The sequence below is a fragment of the Thalassophryne amazonica genome, chromosome 8 (assembly GCF_902500255.1).
Source record: "Thalassophryne amazonica chromosome 8, fThaAma1.1, whole genome shotgun sequence".
NCBI classification, from domain to species: domain Eukaryota; kingdom Metazoa; phylum Chordata; class Actinopteri; order Batrachoidiformes; family Batrachoididae; genus Thalassophryne; species Thalassophryne amazonica.
The window spans coordinates 23,177,972-23,199,360 of NC_047110.1; the positions used below are offsets into that span (position 1 = coordinate 23,177,972).

General features: G+C 41.5%; 1 protein-coding gene across 1 annotated transcript in view; it reads right to left on the reverse strand.

Annotated features, from left to right (window-relative positions):
• LOC117515355 (transcription factor SOX-6-like) overlaps positions 1–21,389 on the reverse strand; it is a 420,160-nt gene that overhangs the window by 24,437 nt on the left and 374,334 nt on the right. The window contains exons 14-15 of the mRNA XM_034175874.1: positions 19,739–19,847; positions 3,687–3,857 (exon numbers count right to left, since the gene is read on the reverse strand). Coding sequence (XP_034031765.1) covers positions 3,687–3,857; positions 19,739–19,847 — 280 coding nt within the window. The remainder of the gene's footprint in view (positions 1–3,686; positions 3,858–19,738; positions 19,848–21,389) is intronic.

A 21,389-nucleotide genomic window follows, 5' to 3' on the forward strand; every position in this document is an offset into this window, starting at 1 on the left:
TTCTACAAAATTAAGCAACTGAATGAACATCCTCCGAGGTCGGTGATTCCATAATTTTTGCCAGGGGTTGTAGTATATAAGGCATCAGGATTATCATACAAAATCATTTACACTTTCCCCCACTAGGAGACAGCAGAGGGTTCATATCCCAGAGTAATGGCATGTTAATCATTAATGTGGCATTATCTCATTATCGGGTAGGACCAGAACATCAAATTCTAATAATTTCATCATCATAACAATACTCAAAGTCATACAAAATCTGAAGTTTCCACGTGTGTTTGTTTGTGAGTTACCATGTTCACAAACGTTCCAGACTTACTTATCATATTTTGGAGATGTAAGACCAGCACAGCACAAGGATTTTGTGTGTGTGTGTGTGTGTGTGTGTGTGTGTGTGTGTGTGTGTGTGTGTGTGTGTGTGTGTGTGTGTGTGTGTGTGTGTGTGTGTGTGCGCATGAATGCAGGATTCATTCTGCAGACTCCAAAATGCCTCTTTATCAGAACTCCTAGACAAGAACTCAGACACTCAGAAGAAAAAGCAGTTTATTCATTTTCTTCAGGAGCATTTGCATTCACCAAAGCCTGAGTTCACTGGAACCCTGGTTTGGACAGTGGCCGTTTTAAGTGTGCTCCTTGAACAAGAGGTGCGCTCAGCACGATGTGAATAGCTACCTGTGTGGAGAACGTTAGTATCAACATGGCTCCTTTTTAACTGAACACATCCATCACAGCAGTCACTTCGAACAGTGTAGCTCTGTGTGGAGTGTTCCAGGTTCAAAAATACCGGCCCTTATAGTCTGCGGGCTGCCTGGAAGAAACTCTGTGCCCTGCAGAAGTCAATAAGGTAATGAGCAGAGCACAGGAGGCACAAAGATCTGACACCACCTGTCTGTACAGAGTCTGAAGAAGGAGACAATAAGCAGTGGCTCGGAGGATGTGTGGAGTCAAAGACGTCAGGTACATTTTTCAGATCTTCCATCTAAATTTCAAGATGTGGCTGATGTGTGATGAGATTAAGCTGATTTCACACAAATTTTATTTCCATTCGTATTCAAGGCTGATAACCTTCTCTGAGAAGATATTTGCAGAAAACAGCTACAAAATGTATCAAAATGAAGTGGAAAAAACATGGAGAAGTTTGAAAATGCATACTTCAGTCAATGCCAACCAAGCCTGGAATTTTGCTCTCATATTTAGAACTTTAATCACACAGCACATCAGCAGTAGCACAGGGTATTGTGTGTGTGTGTGTGTGTGTGTGTGTGTGTGTGTGTGTGTGTGTGTGTGTGTGCAAGCTGTCTCACGGCAAGTCGTGATTCAGCAGCACGAAATATACATTAATCTATTGGTTCGTCACGGCAGCACGAATTCATTCCATGATGGCTGCATGAAATTAAAAGTGAAAAGTGTGTGTGTGTGTGTAAAATAACTTGACAGTGAGCACAAAAATATTCATCAAACTGTAGGAATATTCCCTGTGTCAGTACCTCCAGATCGTAACTTTTGGAGAAGATCAGTCAAAGATCATATTCAAGGTTATCAAAAATGTATTCTGACAAACACATTGTCCACAATATCACAACCTTTGAAACAAGAGAGGAGATGTTTAACTTTTTGTGTGTCAATGACCTAATCATTTCTCATTACGTGGTATGAAAATCATGAAATCACATCAACATAATCTGAAAAATAACAATTATAATGAACACATGCAGAGTATACATCTCCCCTTCAATATCTTACAGTAAACTCACACATAAGATCAGATCGTGTGCTAAAGAAGCTTGCCGGCTGATGCGCATTACCTTCTTAAGGGCCCCTTCACACATAGTGCAAATTTGGTTGATATGAGCATAACGTGCGCATGAAGCAGGAATCGTATGCAAGACATGTAAAATCGTAGCTGTCTCTAACTCCTCATACACCTGTTGCTTCAACTATTTGCGGACACCAGCGGCTGGAACCCTCTCGCAGCAGGTTTCGGCCAAATTCCAACTGACACGCACAAACATCAAACACCGCTTGCATTGCACTTAGAAAATATGTGGTCATTCACACTATTAACACAACAACAGTCAACAGACAATCACTGCCGAGCTGGCAGTGAAATCTGTCTAAGTGCCCCACTACTGTGAAATTGCCAAGTGCACATGTGGCGTGCCAGAGTGTCGGCTCACCCCACAACACATCTGTGCGTGTGGTTCGCCCTTCCCCTGCAGATGAGGCATCTGTCATCTGATCACAGAGTGACATCTTGGTCTGTGCGCTGACAGGACGGGGGCGTGGCTGGCTGTCCACAGTTGTTGCGACGTCTCCGGTTCTGGACATCACAGCTGCAGTACACATCCTGTGTTTTGATAAACGTGTGCGTGTGTGTGCTTGTGTGGAAATACATAAAAACATATATCACTTTGACAACGGACTGGAAGAACGGACCATCAGTTCATTTGGGCATGCAGCAAGCGATCTGAATGTCACATCTCACAGTGCAGCTGCTCGCACTGTGTTCCTGCTCGAAAGACACCGTTGCATACATGAACCATCGCACCGGGATTGTGCACGGCTGCCCGTCGGCGCAATGTTTCGTGGTTCGTTCATACAAGCTGTTTCGCCGTGAGTCGTCCTGAGTTGTACATATTCGCACTATGTGTGAAGGGGCCCTTAGCAACTTTGTTTTGGTTTAATATCTTGTAGACATGTCTGCCAACTGCTGGATGGTTAGCGGATGCTGGATGAGTTTTGAATATAAATGTAGTTCGTCACCTCCTGAACGCTGGGCATGCTGTGTGTTTGACAGCATGCTCCACCCACACGCATCCACCTTCACATTACCATCTGCTAACAAGATGAGTTAGCAAGAAACATGATGCCCAATACATGGCCAAACATGAGAAGAAATATACAACACAGCAGTAAAGTAAAACCAGAATTAAAGAATGGATAGAATGTGTGCCTGGGGATGATTGCAAAATTTTTCACCGATACTGCAGATTAATGATTGGCAAAGTAGAACACTGTTCTGGACCATTTCAAAACCTTTTCAACACTGCATTTTGGAAAACATTATTCCTGAGTTCATATCAAATAAAGTCATCATGTGTTGTGCAAAATGTGTGTTTTAATAAGGGGAAACCAAGAAACTTTTTAAAATTTTCCACTTGATTTGCTGTCTCTGATGTTAAAACATAACTATTGAACAGCTACAATCAGCACGTCATTGGTTCAAATTACCATCAGACAGTAAAATCACTTAGAGCCCTTAGGCAAGCTTCTTAATCCTCAAGCTGCTCCTGGTGTGTAGTGAGCACCTTGCATGGCAGCACTCTGACATGTGTGTGTGTGTGTGTGTGTGTGTGTGTGTGTGTGTGTGTGTGTGTGTGTGTGTGTGTGTGTGTGTGTGTGTGTGTGTGTGTGTGTGACTGGTTGAATGTGGAGCATCACAATAAAACACTTTGATCATAACAGCTTGATACGAATGCAGTCCATTTACCATTTATATAGTGTAAGTTTAACCATATCATCATATTATTCAAAATTCTTTATATATATATATATATATATATATAATTTTTAAATCAACATGAAAATTAAAATAAAGCAACTCTAAAAATATTGAGATTTGAGGAAACTCTGGAGGATCTGAAGTAGCATTTGATACCTTTTGGTAAAGCATCATATCTCACCTAGGATCTTGCTGATGTTGGAGTTGTGCATGTCGGGAAAAGTCTGCAGGATCTTCCTCCGTTCGTCTTTGGCCCATACCATGAATGCGTTCATGGGCCTCTTGATGTGGGGTTCGTTGCTGTTCCTGCCTCGCGCCTCCCTGAACACACGTGCCTCCGTCATATTGCTCCCTAAGAAAGTCAGAGGAATGTCACTGTCTGCTGTACATCACAAATGAACAACAAATTGTGTGCAGCAAACAGCACTCACAATGATAACAGATGGAGAATGACACTTGGATGCAGTCAATTTGTTTACAGCCTTTATGTTTCTTTTATTACCCTTCAAGCCTGATTTCTGAGAAAAGGAATAATGTTTGTCTAAAAAAACAAAGTGGTGGATGTTGTTGACGTACTCACACACACATTTTATGTCCATGTTTGCATTCACTTGATTGTATCTCAGTGCCAATGCACCCATGTTTATTCCACTGACTAAACAAAGCACGATTAGTGCTCGTATACCTGTCATTGTCTGTATACATCAGTGATTTATGGGAAACACATAGTTTAAAACACTTAAATACAAAATCACAGTCAATAAAATTTGATTCAGAGAAAATACTTTTGATTGTATTTAATAAATGTATATAAATTCCCATTGTAAATCAAACAATCCTAACTACAACAAACCTGACCTCTATAAAGGGCTGCACATTCATGAACATTATGCTTTAGTTGAAGAGCAGCTTCAAATTATTCCAACTCTTATTGCTTGCAGTCAGGGGTGAAAGTAGTTTAAGTTCTTGCAGATACTATAACAATTTATGTTGCTTTATCACTTTATTTTGTTCATCTGTCCTTGGGCACCCTTGAAAAAAAATGCATATTTCAATATTTTAGTACATGTATATACAAAAAAGAAATTTGAAACACTTGACATATGACTTGAAATATTTAATAGGCTTATGTGCAAATAGTCAAAACAAACATTTTGTTTTCCTTTCAAAAAGTGCTTAATTCAACACATGAACAGTTAACAATCCTCTTTCTTTTCAGAACATCACATTCAGCACTTAAGATTATTATAAACAGAATCTCTGAAAAGATTTCTTCAGACTCTCAGGAGTCACAACAATGAAGAAATCTTCTAGAGCAGTTGTTCTCTAACATGTAGCCTAGTTTCACTATGTATAGTCAAATAGAATGACCACTTGGACTGAGTTAAGATATTTGTGTCTGTCATTCTTAAATGCTAAATATAATGCAATGCTAAAATACCCTCGACTGTATGAGCATGAAAATAGGAAACAGGATGTGAGCTTTTGACCTCTTAAAATAGGTCAAGGTCAGCCATCTTTGAACTTGTCCAAGGTCTGTCTCCCAAGAATGGTGCTTGTGAATTTGAAGACCCTGGCAGTAACAGGACTGGACTTATGGTGAGCACAGACGGAGGGACACAAAGTCTCCACAATACCCGATAGCCATATTTTGGCCCCTGGAAAAAATAAGTTGCAAGATGATGTACTTTGCAGCGGTGGCCAAGTGGTTAAGTGTGGTTCTTTACAATGCAGAAGGTACCTAGTTCAAATCCCACTTCTCCTTATATAATGTGGAGGTGTGTCTGGCTTAAAACCTATGAAACAACACACAGGTCCAACTCAGATCTGCTGTGGTGACCCCAAGTGAAAATCAAGCCAGAAGAAAATTTAATGCAACTGCTGCAAAAGATTTTAAGTTTTTGTTTGTTTGTTTGTTTGTTTTATTTTAGGAACCATGCACTTATGCCAACTTGCTTTTCTGAGTTAGCTTATTAGTTCATTTTTATCTGAACCAATTCTGAGTTGCTAGTTGTAATGCAAAGTTGAGTCAACTTAACCTCTTCTTCTGTGTCAACACAAAGGATTAATGAGGAGAACAAGTCAGCATAAAATAAGGTCTGAAGTTCAGAAAACTTAAAAACCTTTCACAGCTCATTGCAATACATTTTTAAGGACATGTCGCACATCATTTAACATCCGGTTAGCAACACAACATCAAAATATTCATGACTGTAAATGTAACCTTTCACATGTGGAAATAATTAGTGGTCACTAATGTATTTCATTGCTAATTATCTCTCTCGCTGGAGAGGACATGGACATTATTCTCCAGCTGGTGATCGTGATCTGTGCATGAGGATTTCTTTGGTGGAGTGGACGTCACATATTTAATCTTCGAAATCATTCTGCAAGTGGGTGACTGCCCTGTTGAGTGTTTTTTTTTTTTTTTTGTATTTTGTTCTCTTCAGTGGACCTGGTAGGCTTTTTATTTTTATTTTACATTGAGAGAGTCAGATTTTGGCTCTCGATGTGTGCGGAGTTTGATTCTCTTTGTTCTCTGGAATAGTTATAGTTATAGCTCCCGCCATCAACATGTTTGCATAACTCTCAGCTATTTTTTTTCAGGCTGTCTGATCACACAGAAGTATTTCTTAGATTTTTTTTACAGTTATATCAATGACAACACTTATAAGTGCAAATAAAGCTGAGCCTCTAGCAGAGACTTTGTTAACAGGCTGCATTCATGATGAACATGCACTAATTCTTCTCACAGTGGACAGTGGCTGCTGCTTTTACCATGACAGCATCATAATGAACAGTTTAAAATGTGCCATCATAACATGACATCACACTTATGTAAACTTTGCAATTAAACTTAACGTTCTTAACGTTAGCAGCTACAATCTATTCAAGCACGCAATGGGATGTTTTCCTCAAAGCTAACATAAACGCTGTCGGAAACACTTTGAAAAATGAGTACTCATGAGTACTTTGTTTTCTGCAGTCTCTGTGCGACACGTCCTTTAAGATGACTCAACTTTTGATCTTTAACAGTGTTTGTCATTTTTCCCTTCCCTTTTTTTCCTGAAACAATGTCTAAAAATTGTCACAGTTAGGCTGTCTAATATAACAGGTCACAGCACCACCACACCACAACGTTTAGAATTTTGTAGGACTCCTTTATTGTTTCTCCCAGTACAGCCATCACCAGCAGCCCACAGTCACACTTGATTTTGTTTTTCCTTCCTTTGGTTTTAAAAGATAAGATTTTGTGGTATTCCTGATAATTGGAAAACACTGAATGCCATTCCAGCAGCTAAGCAAGTCCCAAGGTGGCTCCAAATTTAGACAGAAGACACATAGGGCAAACTGAGTGCCACTTAAACACAAGCCATGGCCTGATCAACCACACTTGGGTCGTTTGGGTGAGGGTGTCTGATAGTAAAAACACTTAATGACCCCAGGTTATGTCAGTGATGATGTCTTCATGTGCAATGGAGGATGCATTTCAACAACATAAGGGTAATTGTTTGCACACTGAACTCAAAGACAGTTTTAATGTCTTTTTATAACCAAGCTTTCAGTCTGAAGACCTTCATCAGGGCATTGCACATAAAGAAAAAACAGTTTGTCTTATATAACATAGAAGTCAGTCAATGTAACCACTTACACCATTATACGAGGTCTGTGAGAAAAGTATCCAACCTTTTTATTTTTTTCAAAAACTATATGGATTTGAATCATGTGCGCTTGCATCAGACAAGCTTGAACCTTCGTGCGCATGCGTGAGTTTTTTCACGCCTGTCGGTTGCGTCATTCGCCTGTGGGCAGGCTTTGAGTGAGCACTGGTCCACCCCCCTTATCGGATTTTTATTGTCAGTGAAATGGCTGAGAGGCTGCCGCTTTGCTCCATGAATTTTTTTTCAGAAACTGTAAGAGACAGCCAGTTGGAAACCATTCGAAAGATTCAGATGGATTTCGGTGAAGATTCTGTCGGTATCACACAGATTAAGGACCATTAAAACTGGATTAAAAACGGCCCACGGTGGCGGAGGGCGCACCGCGCCCCGAGAGGCCATCAACAGGCTGGAACAAGCAGATCACTTCCAAATTTAAGGCTCTGTTGATGCAGGACATCATGTGACTAGCAGAGAAGTTTCAGAAGAGGTCAGGATCAGCACTTTATCGGCACATTCCACTGTTAAAGGAGATTTTGTAATGAAAGACGTGCGGACGGATTCGAGCGTCGGGACGCAGCCGCTCACAGCTGCTGGACAAACAACACCTCCGTGTTGGAAGTCTCACAGGACAAGTTGGAACATGTCCAGCTGTTAAACAATTTCTCGGATACTCACTCGACTGAAAAGCCATCAAAAGCCGTATGAATCTTCTGAATGGTTTCCAACACGGAGGTGTTTTTTTTTGTTGCGCGCAATGAGCGGCTCCGTGCCGACGCGCGAAATTCTCCGCACGTCTTTCAGTACAAAATCTCCTGTAACAGTGGAATGTGCCACAAAAGTGCTATGTCCAGCTCTCTTGCCATTTCTGTGGTAGTCACACGATGTCCCGGATCAACACAGCGTTCAGTTTAGAAATTATCTGGTCGTTCCAGCCTGTCGATGGCCGCTTGGTGCGCCGCGCGCCCTCCGCCGCTGTGGGCCGTCTTTAAAAAGGTTTTAACACTCCTTAATCTCTGTGATGCCGACAGAATCTTCACCGAAATCCATCTGAATCTTTCGAATGGTTTCCAACTGGCTGTCTCTAACAGTTTCTGAAAAAAAAATTCAAGGAGCAAAGCGGCAGCCTTTCAGCCATTTCACTGACAATAAAAATCCGACGAGGGGGGTGGACCACTGCTCACTCAAAGCCTGCCCATAGGCAAATGACGCAACAGACAGGCGTGAAAAAACGCACGCATGCGCATGAAGGTTCAAGCTTGTCTGATGCAAGCGCACATCATTCAAATCCATATAGTTTTTGAAAAAAATGAAAAGGTCGGATAGTTTTCTCACAGACCTCGTATGTATATTGTGCATTCATATTAATATTGTGGTGTGTTGAGCATCAGGTTTTGCATCAGTCCTCTGATGCCATTCATTTTTTTGAGATTTTGTTGCTACCATCTACTTGTCTCCAGACAAGTGCTCAGTGTGCACTCCCTAACAGATGTCAGGTTAACCCTGGACGTTTGCACTGGTGCTGGGCATCACCACATCCACCACATCGTAGAACCACATTGGGTTCTGGATGGCAACAACCCAGGCAGACATCCGGTCCATCACTCCAACGTATGTAGAAATCTCCTACATCCACATGAAAAGCAGTCATCTCCTCTGCCTTTTCCTGTTGCTGGAGTCCTCAACACTGTGTGCTGGATCGTGTCACATGTCCAAAATGTTGTAGCTGGCATTTCCTCACAAAGAAAGCAGTATTCCTCAAGAATTGACTAAAGGTACTCACTTTAGTCAGAATTTATCATCCATACAATGTGATGGGAAGCACCAGGGCACTGAAGACTGGGATCATCATTCTCCTGCAAAGCTATCTGCAGTGCCAAACATTTCTGTACAGTGACCTAATGACTCCAAAAGCTGCCAGAGATCTCTTATCACAAAGGCCAAGGACCCAAGGATATGAATGGCATTGCTGTGTAAAGTGCCCATAATTTTCTTGAGGAGTAAAGAAAGGACCTCATTATATGTGAGATAAAGATTATGTTTTAGACCTCCCCTGGGTTTTGAGGACTTCCCAATTTCACACTGATGGCATCTTTTAAGCCTCTCTCACAACATCTATACTCTGTCCAAAATGTGCACATTGTTGTCCTCAACAGTGTGTGACTTGTCTTTTAGCTGAAGGTAAACTGACCTACGTTACTGCTCTGTCTATGCTGCCCAACGTCTGTACAATGGCAGTTGTTTTAAGAATAACAGGTATCTCATGTTTTCCAAAGACTCTTTTGAATTTCACAGACACTCCAGCCATAGAAGGGATAAAACAAGATTCATTGTCTTGTCTTGAACTGATCCAAGTGTTATTGCTTTGTTGGATCTAGTCATCAACTTGACAAAAGCCCAGTTGGATTATTCACAAGTCACCAGAGCCTCCATCAGATGCTCACCTTCCTTTGTCTTTCAGCCTTGTGGCATAGTGTCATGAACACTCCAGTGTAAAGCTGTACTGGTTGTTGGGAATCAAACAGCAGATACTGTTCTGTGTGTGGGTTCCCTATAGACTTTGAAACTGCTTTTGCCACTATCTGTCATGGACCAGGCTAAAGACCTCCTCACAGTGAATGACAACATTGAGTGATGTTAAAAGGCATTTAACCAAGTGGCACTTCAGTTGTCAAAAATTAAATGAGGCTCAGGTGCAGCAGCCATCACTCAGACTGAAGCCCATGCAGTGGTTTGGTACACAGTGGGGCAGTTAACAGATGGCAATCTTTCAGAAGGGCACAGCAGAGGGATTAGCAATATCCCCAGCAGAAGTTTGTTTCATGGCAAGCACAGCAATGGCCAAATACATGGTTAAGCTATAGCACTGAGAATACTCACGAGAAACATTGGAAGAATGCGAGAAGTACTGGATGCAACCAAGACAATCTGACAAAGGACATGGGAGCGCCTCTGAAAAGATGGTCATCAAAGAACCACACGTGAGAGCGAAGGACCAAACCCAGAAGTAGTAACACAAGCAGAAACCAAAACAATGGACCACAACAATGGGCAAAAGTAATGAGGAACTAAAATAAACTAAGATCATTTTGGGAACGTAAGTAGAAATAGTAGCGGCTTGAACGGAAGGGACACTAAAGCAAGGGAACAACACAAAAGCAACTGAGTGCATGAAACCAAAGATAAAATGAAGGACAAGACAGTACACCACTCCAGATACTGAAGGGAACAAAACTGAACACAGAGTGAACACAAGAACCGATGGAACAAACTAACTCAAAGAACAAAGGTAAGTGTGTTGCACTTCATGAATCTTAATCTTCACCTAAGCATAATTTACATATTGGAACCAATGAATTGGTATTTTTCACTAGAATGAGCTAAACCACCTCTTCCATGTAGAAGTTGGCAACAAAGGAAGAAATGCATGGCAAAACTGTGTTTTTGTCTGTAAAACACACCTCTGTTAGTGAACTAGGTTGTATTTAACTGCAGGTCCTAGAGCAGATTTGGGCTGAATTAAGGCTGGTAATGGTATCTTAGGTCTCATAATTTTCTAACCTCCTCCTGACAGTGTTTACAGTGTCAGTGGAGGGTATACTGATAATCAGTGATCCATCTGAAACTGTTTGACTTTTGAAGTGAATTTTTCTGAGTTCTCAATATGATGATCCGTGGATACAACCATTGGAGTTTAGATGGTGGTTAGGTGCTGTGCAGTGTTGTAGGTCACAGAGCAAATGCTGCTCATCATTGGTTTGTGTGGTATCCCATCCTTGTGTATCTTGGAAAGTAGGATATCATCTCAGATTGTTGGAAAGGATGTATCAGGAAAACAGGACTAGAGTACTATCAGGGAACCCTAACTGTAACCTAACCTTAATCCTCACTCTAACCCTTTCTCCTAATCCTAAACCTAAACATACCCCCTAACCCTCAACCAATAACTAAGCCTTTCTCTTTACCCAAACATAACGCCTTAACCCCTTTCCAACTGTGCAATAAAGCCTTATATATTTATTCATCTGTTCATTTGGTATTTGAAAATATTCATCTTTCCATAGCAAAATCTATTACTGTTTCCATTTTAATTTGCATCTATGCATTGGTTTCTCCCTGTCATAGGCCCTGGTATGTGATAATGCAGTTGTGCCATCCACCTAAAAAAGCTTCAGGTAGGGTATGACCTTTTCTTTGCAATGGTTAGTGGGTTTTCTTCATTTTTACCCTATGCAGCAGATACCAGGTCAAGGTCAATAAAATCATGGAACGAATAACATATTTTCTACTATAGCTCGACAACCAAGCGGGCAAAAGAGATGAACTAAAGGTTATATTGATCAGTAAAATATTTGTGATTGACTGGTATAAGTGTACTGCTGGAATAGGCACCAGCTTCCCCCCCCCCCCCCCCCCCCCCCCCCCCCATGACCCATAGTGGGAGTAAGCAGGTACAGAAAATGGATGGATGGATGGATAGATGGATGGATGGATGGTAAAAGGGTTTGCATCACCCCACTGATACCTTTCATTTATAGGTGTGATTGAAGTTATTTCATTGTGCTAATTTTTGGAATTCTGGACAACACTGCATCTGCTCTTGTCAACTAGAACGACTCAGCGTGACAGCCAGTGTGATTGTGTTTGTTAATTGTTGTGATGGTCCTTCTCTCCTGTGTGGTTGGGTAGGAGGTTTTGCACTGGATAATGCTGCTGAAACCTTTGAAGTTCTGCCACCTCTGTTTCTGGGATCTCCCTCAGACTGGACAAGCTTCCTGTCTGAAATGTTCTTTGTCTTCAGATGCCATGCCTTTGTATTCTGCCATGTTATTGTTGATGTGGGCAAGTACCATTCTAACCTTCTTGTTCTGTCTTTCTCTTGAGGAAAATAAAGCCTTTGTGATCAATTGTACTGCTTTGCATCTGATGAAGCGGCCATATACCACCATGATCAGCTTTTTCTGATTATCTTGATGAGTATTTATCTACATAAAAGACCCAAATGTCCTTGAGTAAATTGGCAAGTAAGAATATCTATCTTTGTTGTGTTTCTTCACTTTCAAGCTAGTTGAGCCTTGGCGGTTACAAACTATTTGTCTCCACTTGCTTTTGTTTACATATTTGTATTGGATGGAAACATGTGTTACTTTCAGTAGTTGTAAAGAAAAGCAGCAGAATTCATCCACTTGTCTTGTACTTGAAGGAATCTTCGATTTTTCATGCTGATGTTGAACACGTTGTTTGGCTGCTGAAGGTACATTTCTGAGGAGCACTCTAAATATTTGTCTTTGCTGAATACCTGCACGCTCACGGTCCAGATGGTGTTTTCTCCATTGACTGCGGTCAAAGACCCGGTCTTTGAGGGGCCTCAAAGTTAAGGGTCACTCACACCAATTTAGTTTGAACAGGATGTGACCGCTTGTGTTACAGTGCACTCCACTAAACCCAGCAGCTTCTTCCATTTCTATCCATATAGGCCTCTATTAATGCAGTAACCCCTGAATTATCACCATTACAGTATGCACAAACAAAAGTGAATAATCCAAGCAACAGAAATACAAAAGGAATGTATATTTCTTGCAGAATGGGAAGGTGGACCAAAGTAGAGCTTTTTGTGTTTACGACCCGGGCTGACAGTGTCCTAAACTGAGGTCTCAGTTGCCTAGCGACCTCGCAAATTACATTCTCTTGAATGATTTACGATTTCAGCTAAGATTAGATTAGGGTTTGTGTTTAACTTCTCTGAAACACACGCACACACACAAAAAAGAAATCCCCGTCACACTAGAGGCCAAATGCCGTCCGACTGTAAATTCAGCCCACGTTCGGGAAGCGTTGAGGTGCATTCGAAACAGTCAGGCATATTCGTGCGGCCAGCCCAAATATACAGCACACACTCAACTGTCGAGGTGCGTTCGAGGTGGAAAAATATCAAACGACGGTTGAAGTGCAGTTTGACCGCAATTTGACTGCATTCTAAATATTCGTATGACATGAAAACAGCATTCAAAGCATTCTGATCGCGTCAAAGGGGCAGTTTCAAATGATCTACCATGTCGAATCCTGGCTGAATGTCCAGACTGTACCTGAACACACCACAACTGCACCTCGAGTGCTGCTGAAATATATTTCTTTGACCCGCAATCGCACCTCACTCATATGGCACTGCAATTGCATCTGTCATATTCTCACCACATTCTGACAGTTGTCCAGGTAATCCTACTGTGTTCCACCTACATTAGTACTGCGTTGGGGAGCTAATATGCATGGCATGTGCATGGATCATTTTTAGGTGGGTCAAAGTGCAGTCTGAGTATTTGGATGGCTGTCTTCTGCAATTCTTATTTCCTTTCAAATGTGGCATGAACTTTGGTTGTTTTGGCATTCTGCCTGATTCGGCTTGATTCATGTTCATTCTTGCTAAGTGTGACAAGTGGGCCTTAAAGAATAATTCCAGAAATGTGCAATGACTGTGTGTACTGTGCAAATCTTGCACAGGACTGGAATTCCAATGTGGTCCAGGTCCACTTCCATTTTCCATCTTCCCACACTAAATGGAATACATACACAAACATGCATTGTTTAATTCCGTTAAAGTAAACAAAACAAGACAATGTTGTAAACGATGCATCCCTCTGCAGGATTCTTGCACATGTGGAATCATTGGACATTTTATGACATTTCACTTGTGACTTCATTCAGTAGTTAGTGCTGTAGCTTGTCCTACTGCTACTTACTGCAGTAACAAAGGAATATGTGATAAAATGTATTTCAGATACATAATTGTTCTTTCTAAACACTTTTTTGCTTCCACGCCTTATGTTTAAATGGTACCTTTGATGTCATCTTATCCCTGTTAGTCCCCCTTTAATGTGCCTACTAACAATAGCTCAAGCATCATCATTGTACTTTCACATTTAAGCTCTTCACTGTGTTGTGAGTGGAGCTGTCAATACACTTGTGTTAAAATAGTTTTATTGTGACATACAGTGAGGAAAATAAGCATTTGAATACAATGCGATTTTGCAAGTTCTCCCACTTAGAAATCATGGAGGGGTCTGAAATTTTCATCTTAGGTGCATGTCCACTGTGAGAAACATAATCTTAAAAAAAAAAAAAAAATCCGGAAATCACAATGTATGTGATTTTTTTTAATAATTGATTTGTATGTTACTGCTGCAAATAAGCATTTGACCACCTGTGAAAATGAGTGTTAATATTTGGTACAGCAGCCTTTGTTTGCAATTACAGAGGTCAAATGTTTCCTGTAGTTTTTCCACCAGGTTTGCACACACTGCAGCAGGGATTTTGGTCCACTCCTCCATACAGATCTTCTCTAGATCTTTCAGGTTTTGAGTTTCAGCTCCCTCCAAAGATTTTCTATTGAGTTCAGGTCTGGAGACAGGCCAGGCCACTCCAGGACCTTGAAATACTTCTTATGGAGCCCCTCCTTAGTTGCCCTGGCTGTGTGTTTGGGGTCATTGTCATGCTGGAAGACCCAGCCATGACCCATCTTCAATGCTCTTACTGAGGGAAGGAGGTTGTTTGCCAAAATCTCACAATATATGACCCCATCCATCCTCCTTTAATACGGTGCAGTCGTCCTGTCCCCTTTGCAGAAGAGCACCCCCAGAGTATGATGTTTCCACCCCCATGCTTCACGGTTGGGATGGTTTTCTTGGGGTTGTTCTCACCCTCTAAACATGGTAAGTGGAGTTGATTCCAAAAAGCTCTATTCTGGTCTCATCTGACCACATGACCTTCTCCCATGCCTCATGCCATGGATCATCCAGATGGTCACTGGTGAACTTCAAACAGGCCTGGACATGTGCTGGCTTGAGCAGGGGGACCTTGCTGCCCTACAGGATTTTAAACCATGACAGCATCATGTGTTACTAATGTAATCTTTGTGACTGTGGTCCCAGCTCTCTTCAGGTCATTGACCAGGTCCTCCTGTGTAGTTCTGAACTTTCTCAGAATCATCCTTACCCCACAAAGTGAGATCTTGCATGGAATCCCAGACTGAGGGAGATTGACAGTCATCTTGTGTTTCTTCCACTTTCTAATAAATAATCATAACAGTTGTTGTCTTCTACCAAGCTGCTTGCCTGTTGTCCTGTAGTCCACCCCAGCCTTGTGCAGGTCTACAGTTTTGTCCCTGGTGTCCTTAGACAGCTCTTTGGTCTTGGGTATGGTGGACAGGTTGAAGTGTGATTGATTGAGTGTGTGAACAGGTGTCTTTTATACAGCTAACAAGTTCAAACAGGTGCAATTAATACAGGTAAAGAGTGCAGAATAAGAGGGCTTCTTAAAGAAAAATTAACAGGTCTGTGTGAGCCAGAATTCTTGCTGGTTGGTAGGTATTCAAATACTTATTTGCAGCAGTAACATACAAATAAATTATTAAAAATCATACATTGTGACTTCCGGATTTTTTTTTTTTTAGATTATGTCTGTCACAGTGGACATGCACCTAAGATGAAAATTTCAGACTCCTCCATGATTTCTAAGTGGGAGAACTTGCAAAATCGCAGGGTGTTCAAATACTTATTTTCCTCACTGTACATTCATGAGAATATGCATAACCTTCAGTAAGTGGAAGACGTGAAAGGAATTACTCACTCACTCACTCACTCACTCACTCACTCACTCACTCACTCACTCACTCACTCACTCACTCACTCACTCACTCACTCACTCACTCATCTTCAATCGCTTTCAACATTCACAGGGGGCTGGAGCCTATCCCAGCAGTCATAAGGCATGAAGCGGGGTGCACCCTGGACAGGACGCTGGCCTGTTGCAGGGAATTACTGACTTCAAGTCTGTAAAACAATATGCACCTGAACTTCAAAGTAATTTTAGGCCAAATGCCCGCTCTTCCACCCAGTGCAAATGTCATAGCTGGTCTCCAACTGACACAGTTGCCATGTTCACACCCAGTATGCACATTCTTTACGTAACAAGTCCACTGGCACTCATTTATGTCACTTTGGGCATGCTGGTCTTTAATTGATCAAGGGTTGACCCAGTTTAAGCTGCTGGTTGGGCAGGTGTGGGTAAGCTGCTTCTGGTGCAGCCCAGTCTCACGGTTTTTTTTTTTTCATGCTCCCGTCACGAAATGAGTCAAATTTTCGTGACGAGATTTTTTTTTAACTCACTATTACTAACCTTACTCCTACCCCCAACCCTAACCTTAACCATAACATTAACCTAACCCTACTCCTTCCCCCCATCCTAACCATAACCACCCTGACCCCCCCCCACCCACCCACTACTTCACTTTTAATTTTGTACAGCCATCACGGAATGAATTAGAATGAGTTCGTGCTGCAGTGACGAAAATGAGGCGCTTTTCGTTCAATAGTTTAATGTATATGTCGTGCTGCTGAATCACGACTTGCCGTGAGACATGGTTGTCTGGTGTTATGTCTCCTAGTGAGCTGCCCAGTTTCTGGGTCAAAGATTTTACAAATCTGACTGATATACGTGCCATGTTAAATTACTTTAATGAACATTTCATTAATGCAGGGCATTTGTTTGATTCCTTCAACATTGATCTTTAAAAAACTGCTCTAAATAGTGAACCTAGTGTTATAGGCTGCCCTCCTATTGACTGTTCATTTCATTTCATTTTGTGTTTCTGAGGTCTGTGGGGTACTGAAGATGTTGGATCCCAAAAAATCAGATGGTTCTGATGGTTTGGATCCATTTTTTTTAAGTTTGCTGCAGATCTGATTGCTGAACTTGTTTTTTTAATTTGAGCATAAGCACAAGCAAACTCCCTAAAGTTTGGAATTCTGCTTTTATCGTCCCATTGTTAAAAGCAGGCGAACCTTCAAATGTGAATAATTACAGATCTATTTCAACATTATGCATTTTGGCAAAAGTATTTGAAAAGTTGGTCTGTGATCAATTGAAAGACTTCCTACAATCAAATAATATTTTAAACCCTCTTCAGTCCAGTTTCAGGAAGCAACATTGCACTGTTACTGCTATTCTAAAGTTTTAAATGATGTGTTTCACACACTGGATTCTAAAAGGTTTTGTGTTGCACTGTTTCTTGATCTTTCAAAGGCTTTTGATACTGTGGATCACAGTCTTTTGTTAGAAACTCTTTACAAATATGGTTTGCTGATTATTTGGCAAATAGGATGAAGCGCATTCAGATGGTTGGTGTTAATTCCCTCTTCCTTGAGGACACAAAAGGTGTTCCTCAAGGTTCGGTTTTAGGGCCTATTTTGTTCACAATTTATACTACTCATCTATGTGCAAACCCATCAAATGCCTTCCATCATCTTGAGGCAGATGGCACTGTAATCTGTTGTTGTTCAAACTCAGTGACAAAGGCATTTGAATTTTTGCAGTCCGCTTTTGACATAGTGCAGTGCCGTCTGGAGAAATTCAAACTGGTCTTGAATGCAGAAAAATCCAAAACAATGATTTTCTCAAAGTCACCTGTTTCCTTACTGCTCAAAGTAAATGTCCTGAGCCATTCAGCAGTTACATGCATTTGGGATTAACTATTGACACAGAGCTTTCTTTTAAAGTTCATCTTAAACACTTGATCTCCAAATTAAGTGTGAAGCTACGTTTCCTTTATACAAATAAGTCATGTTTTTCCTTAACAGCTCAGAAGCTCCTGATAACGGCTACCTTCTTGCCTTTACTGGACTATGGCGATGTCATGTATATGTGCGCTTCGACCAGTTGTCTGCAGTCCTCAACCCCGCTGTATCATTGTGCCTTGAGATTCATCTCTGGTTGTAGCCATCTCACCCGCCATTGTGAGTTGTATGCCAGTGCTGGCATGCCTTCTTTGACTGTAAGGTGATACACACATTGAATCACTGTGGTTTACAAGGCTCTTATTGGGCTGGTTCCAATCTATTTATCCAGTTTGCTTTGGAGATCTGAAAGCCGTTATGCTTTGCGCTCAAATGACGTGCTATGCTTCTGTGTACCTCATGTTCACACTGAAATGGGAAAGAAAGCTTTTAGTTTTTCTGCTACCTCTGACTGGAATGTTATCCAATCTGAATTTAAACTGTGGGCTGAATGCCTTTGAATGCCTTCCAGTCTATTTTAAGAAGGCCGTTGTTGGGGGTCTAGAGGGGCCAAGCTGAAGATTTGAAGCTATACTAATGCTCTCCAGAAGCATTTACTGAAAAAAGCATGAAGGACCTAAATGACATGGTGAGATGCTGAAGAGCTTCACTCATTCATGTCTGCGACATATACATATTAGGTTTGCGGAAGGTGCACATCAAAAAGTGACAAAGCAGAGTTGTAAATAATAATTTACAGATTACTACAGGAGGCAGCATGGTGGCTTAGTGGTTAACACTGTTGCCTCACAGCGAGAAGGTCATGGGTTCGATTCTGACCTGTGGCCTTTCTGTGTGGGGTGTGGCTGTTCTCCCTGTGTTTGCGTGGATTCTCTCTGGGTGCTCTGTCTTCCTCCCACATCCAAAGACATGCAGATTACGTGGACTGGATACTGTAAATTGTCAATAGGTGTGCGTGCAGGTGTGAATGTGTTTGTTTGTCTATATGTGGTCTGGCGTACTGTCCAGGATGTACCCCGTCTCACGCTCTACGACTGCTGGGATAGGCTCCAGCTCCCCGCGGCCCTTAAATGGAGTAAGTGATTGAGGATGAGTGAGTGAGATTACTACAGGCTCTCTAAACCGCACACAACAGGTGAAAATGTGATTATTTTTATCTTCTTTTTCTCCTTTCTCTCTCAACATGCGTGTGTCAGAGAATGCGTTCTGTGCTGCTTGATATTGTCTGCATTCATGTTGCATTCACATTGGCAGTAGAAAAACCATAATACCGGCTGTCTTTTTTTCTTTGCATCCTATACACAGATTACCCACATTATCAATAGCAAAGTGCTGTTGGACATTCCCAAATACACATTAAGAAACTGTGAATAATGATCAGTAGTTTAGATCATAGGGAAGCAGGGGTGGTGGCCAAGTGGTTAATGCGCTTGCTTTCAGTGCAGTGCAGAAGGTTTCGGGTTCAAATCCCACCCCTGCCAAGTTTCTCCATGTAATGTGGAGTTGCGTCAGGAAGGGCATCCGGCGTAAAACCTGTGCCAATTCAACATGCAGATCCACCTTGGAAATCAATCCTTGGATTTGCTGTGGTGACCCCGAGTGCAAACAAGGGAGCAGCCGAAGGGACTTTAGTTTAGATCATAGGGACACTCTAATCTGCACATTTTCATATCTACCTGTTCTGCAAAAACATGATTTGCTCATTCAGGTACCTGTTAGCTCTTGACTGGCTGTGTACCCTTGAATGAACTAATCACATTTTGGTAAAGCAGGAAGAGATGAAAAATAAGCAGGTTAGTGGTCGCTGATGACCAGTGTTGGCAACCATGTTCCTAAACAACAGAAATCAACACACAAATGGGCAGATGAATAGGAAATGAACCCATTCCAAAATCACACTTTTGTACCTTTGTGGCAGGGATAGTCAATGTTCTATACAAAGAATTAACTGTGGGAAAGGAGGAACAACCGAGGAGAAAACAGCACACAGTGTGGCAGTTGCTCACCATCAAGATCTTCTGGTCTTGTCAGGTCAATAACTCGATGGACCATTTTCCCAGCATCCTCGCCGAGCTTTCCCAGGTGCTGGCTCAGTGTCTCATAGTGCAGCCGCTCCTGGAACACAGGAATAATGGGTTCAAAGTTATTTAAAAGTTTTAGCAGAATTGCAGTAAGTTGTGTCCATTCATAAAAGGTGACAATGTGAAAATGTAATTCCTGTTAGCTCCCAAAAATTGTCTTTTACTTTTCCTCTTGTTCTTTATTCAATGTCTGAAACCTAAAACCTGAAGAAACGTGGTACAACCCCAAATAGTACAGCAGATAACTGTAAGAATCATTCAAATCCGGTTACAAGCACTAATATTTGACTGTGTATACCTTTTGGTACATATTGTAGAAAAATAACTTTAGCCATTTGAATTTTCAATAGGGGGCCGAGTAGGGGTCAACTGAAGAATTGCACAGGGTCAAAATTAAAAAATGTTCCAATCATATTTGAAGTGATACCATATTATGTATCTGATGACACTGATTCCAAAAAGGTATAGTTTGAACTATCTATAACTGAATGTTCTGGAGTTATGGGATAAAAACAGCAAGAATGATGACAAAGGTCAGTTTCAGTTTGTACAGGGGTCAAAAGTTAAAGTTGCTCCAGTTTTGGTAAAACGCGGTGCAAATTATTGGTTGAACTAAAAGGATTAACAAACGGTGCTCGCGGCTGGCCGCGTGGCTTCTGACGTGCCGGAGTGGTCCACATCATATGGTAAGGTTCTGTACTCTTGTCTTGGCCCAACACACAAGCCACAGTAGTGATCGCAATTTAGCTGTGATTTGGGTCTCTGTGTGTGGATGGTTGCGTGTTTGTGGCCGTCACCACAATTCGGTTTTTGGGTGCTCTTAAGGGGATTAACACTACGGTGTTCTAGATTAGGGTATGGATGCTCACTAATTAGACAACAGACTGTTGCTGTCACTGTTTGTTCATGTGTGGTTGTTTGTCCTGGTATGTTGTGTGGTTGGGGCCCCCTCTCCTCGGTGTCTAACGTCACAGTTATTGTCTTCACCACTTGTCTCTCGTTCTTGTCTGTCTTTGTGTTGTTTTGGTGGTCTGCCCTTCCTGATAGAAGTTGTCGGTTGGCTTTGAGTAGGATGTTGTAGGCTGATCGGGAAGGGTGGATGGGGGTCACACACACACCACATTCACTCATGCACTACATACCTTCTGTCTTGCAAGAATAAATTGCATGTATGTGTATTAATGTTCATAAATGGTTCTGCCAGTGTGTCATTTACCATCACTATATATGCAGACAGGGGAAAAGAAAAAAAAAGGATTAACAAATGGAATAGTTCTGACTGTATTGAATGTTTGGTCTCCAAAGTAAAGGTCAAACAATGTCGATGTCAACTGGATTCTATGACATGTGACATACGTTACCCCATATCATGATAACTAAGCATGACACATGGTGCAAACTATTCCTTTTTAAAATCCTACTAACTCAACCAATAATTTGCATCATGTTTTACCATAATTGGAGCAACTTTAACTTTTGACCCCTGTACAAACTGAAAGTGACCTTTGTCGCCATTCTTGCTGTTTTTACCCCATAACTCCATAACATTCAGTCACAGATAGTCCAAACTATACCT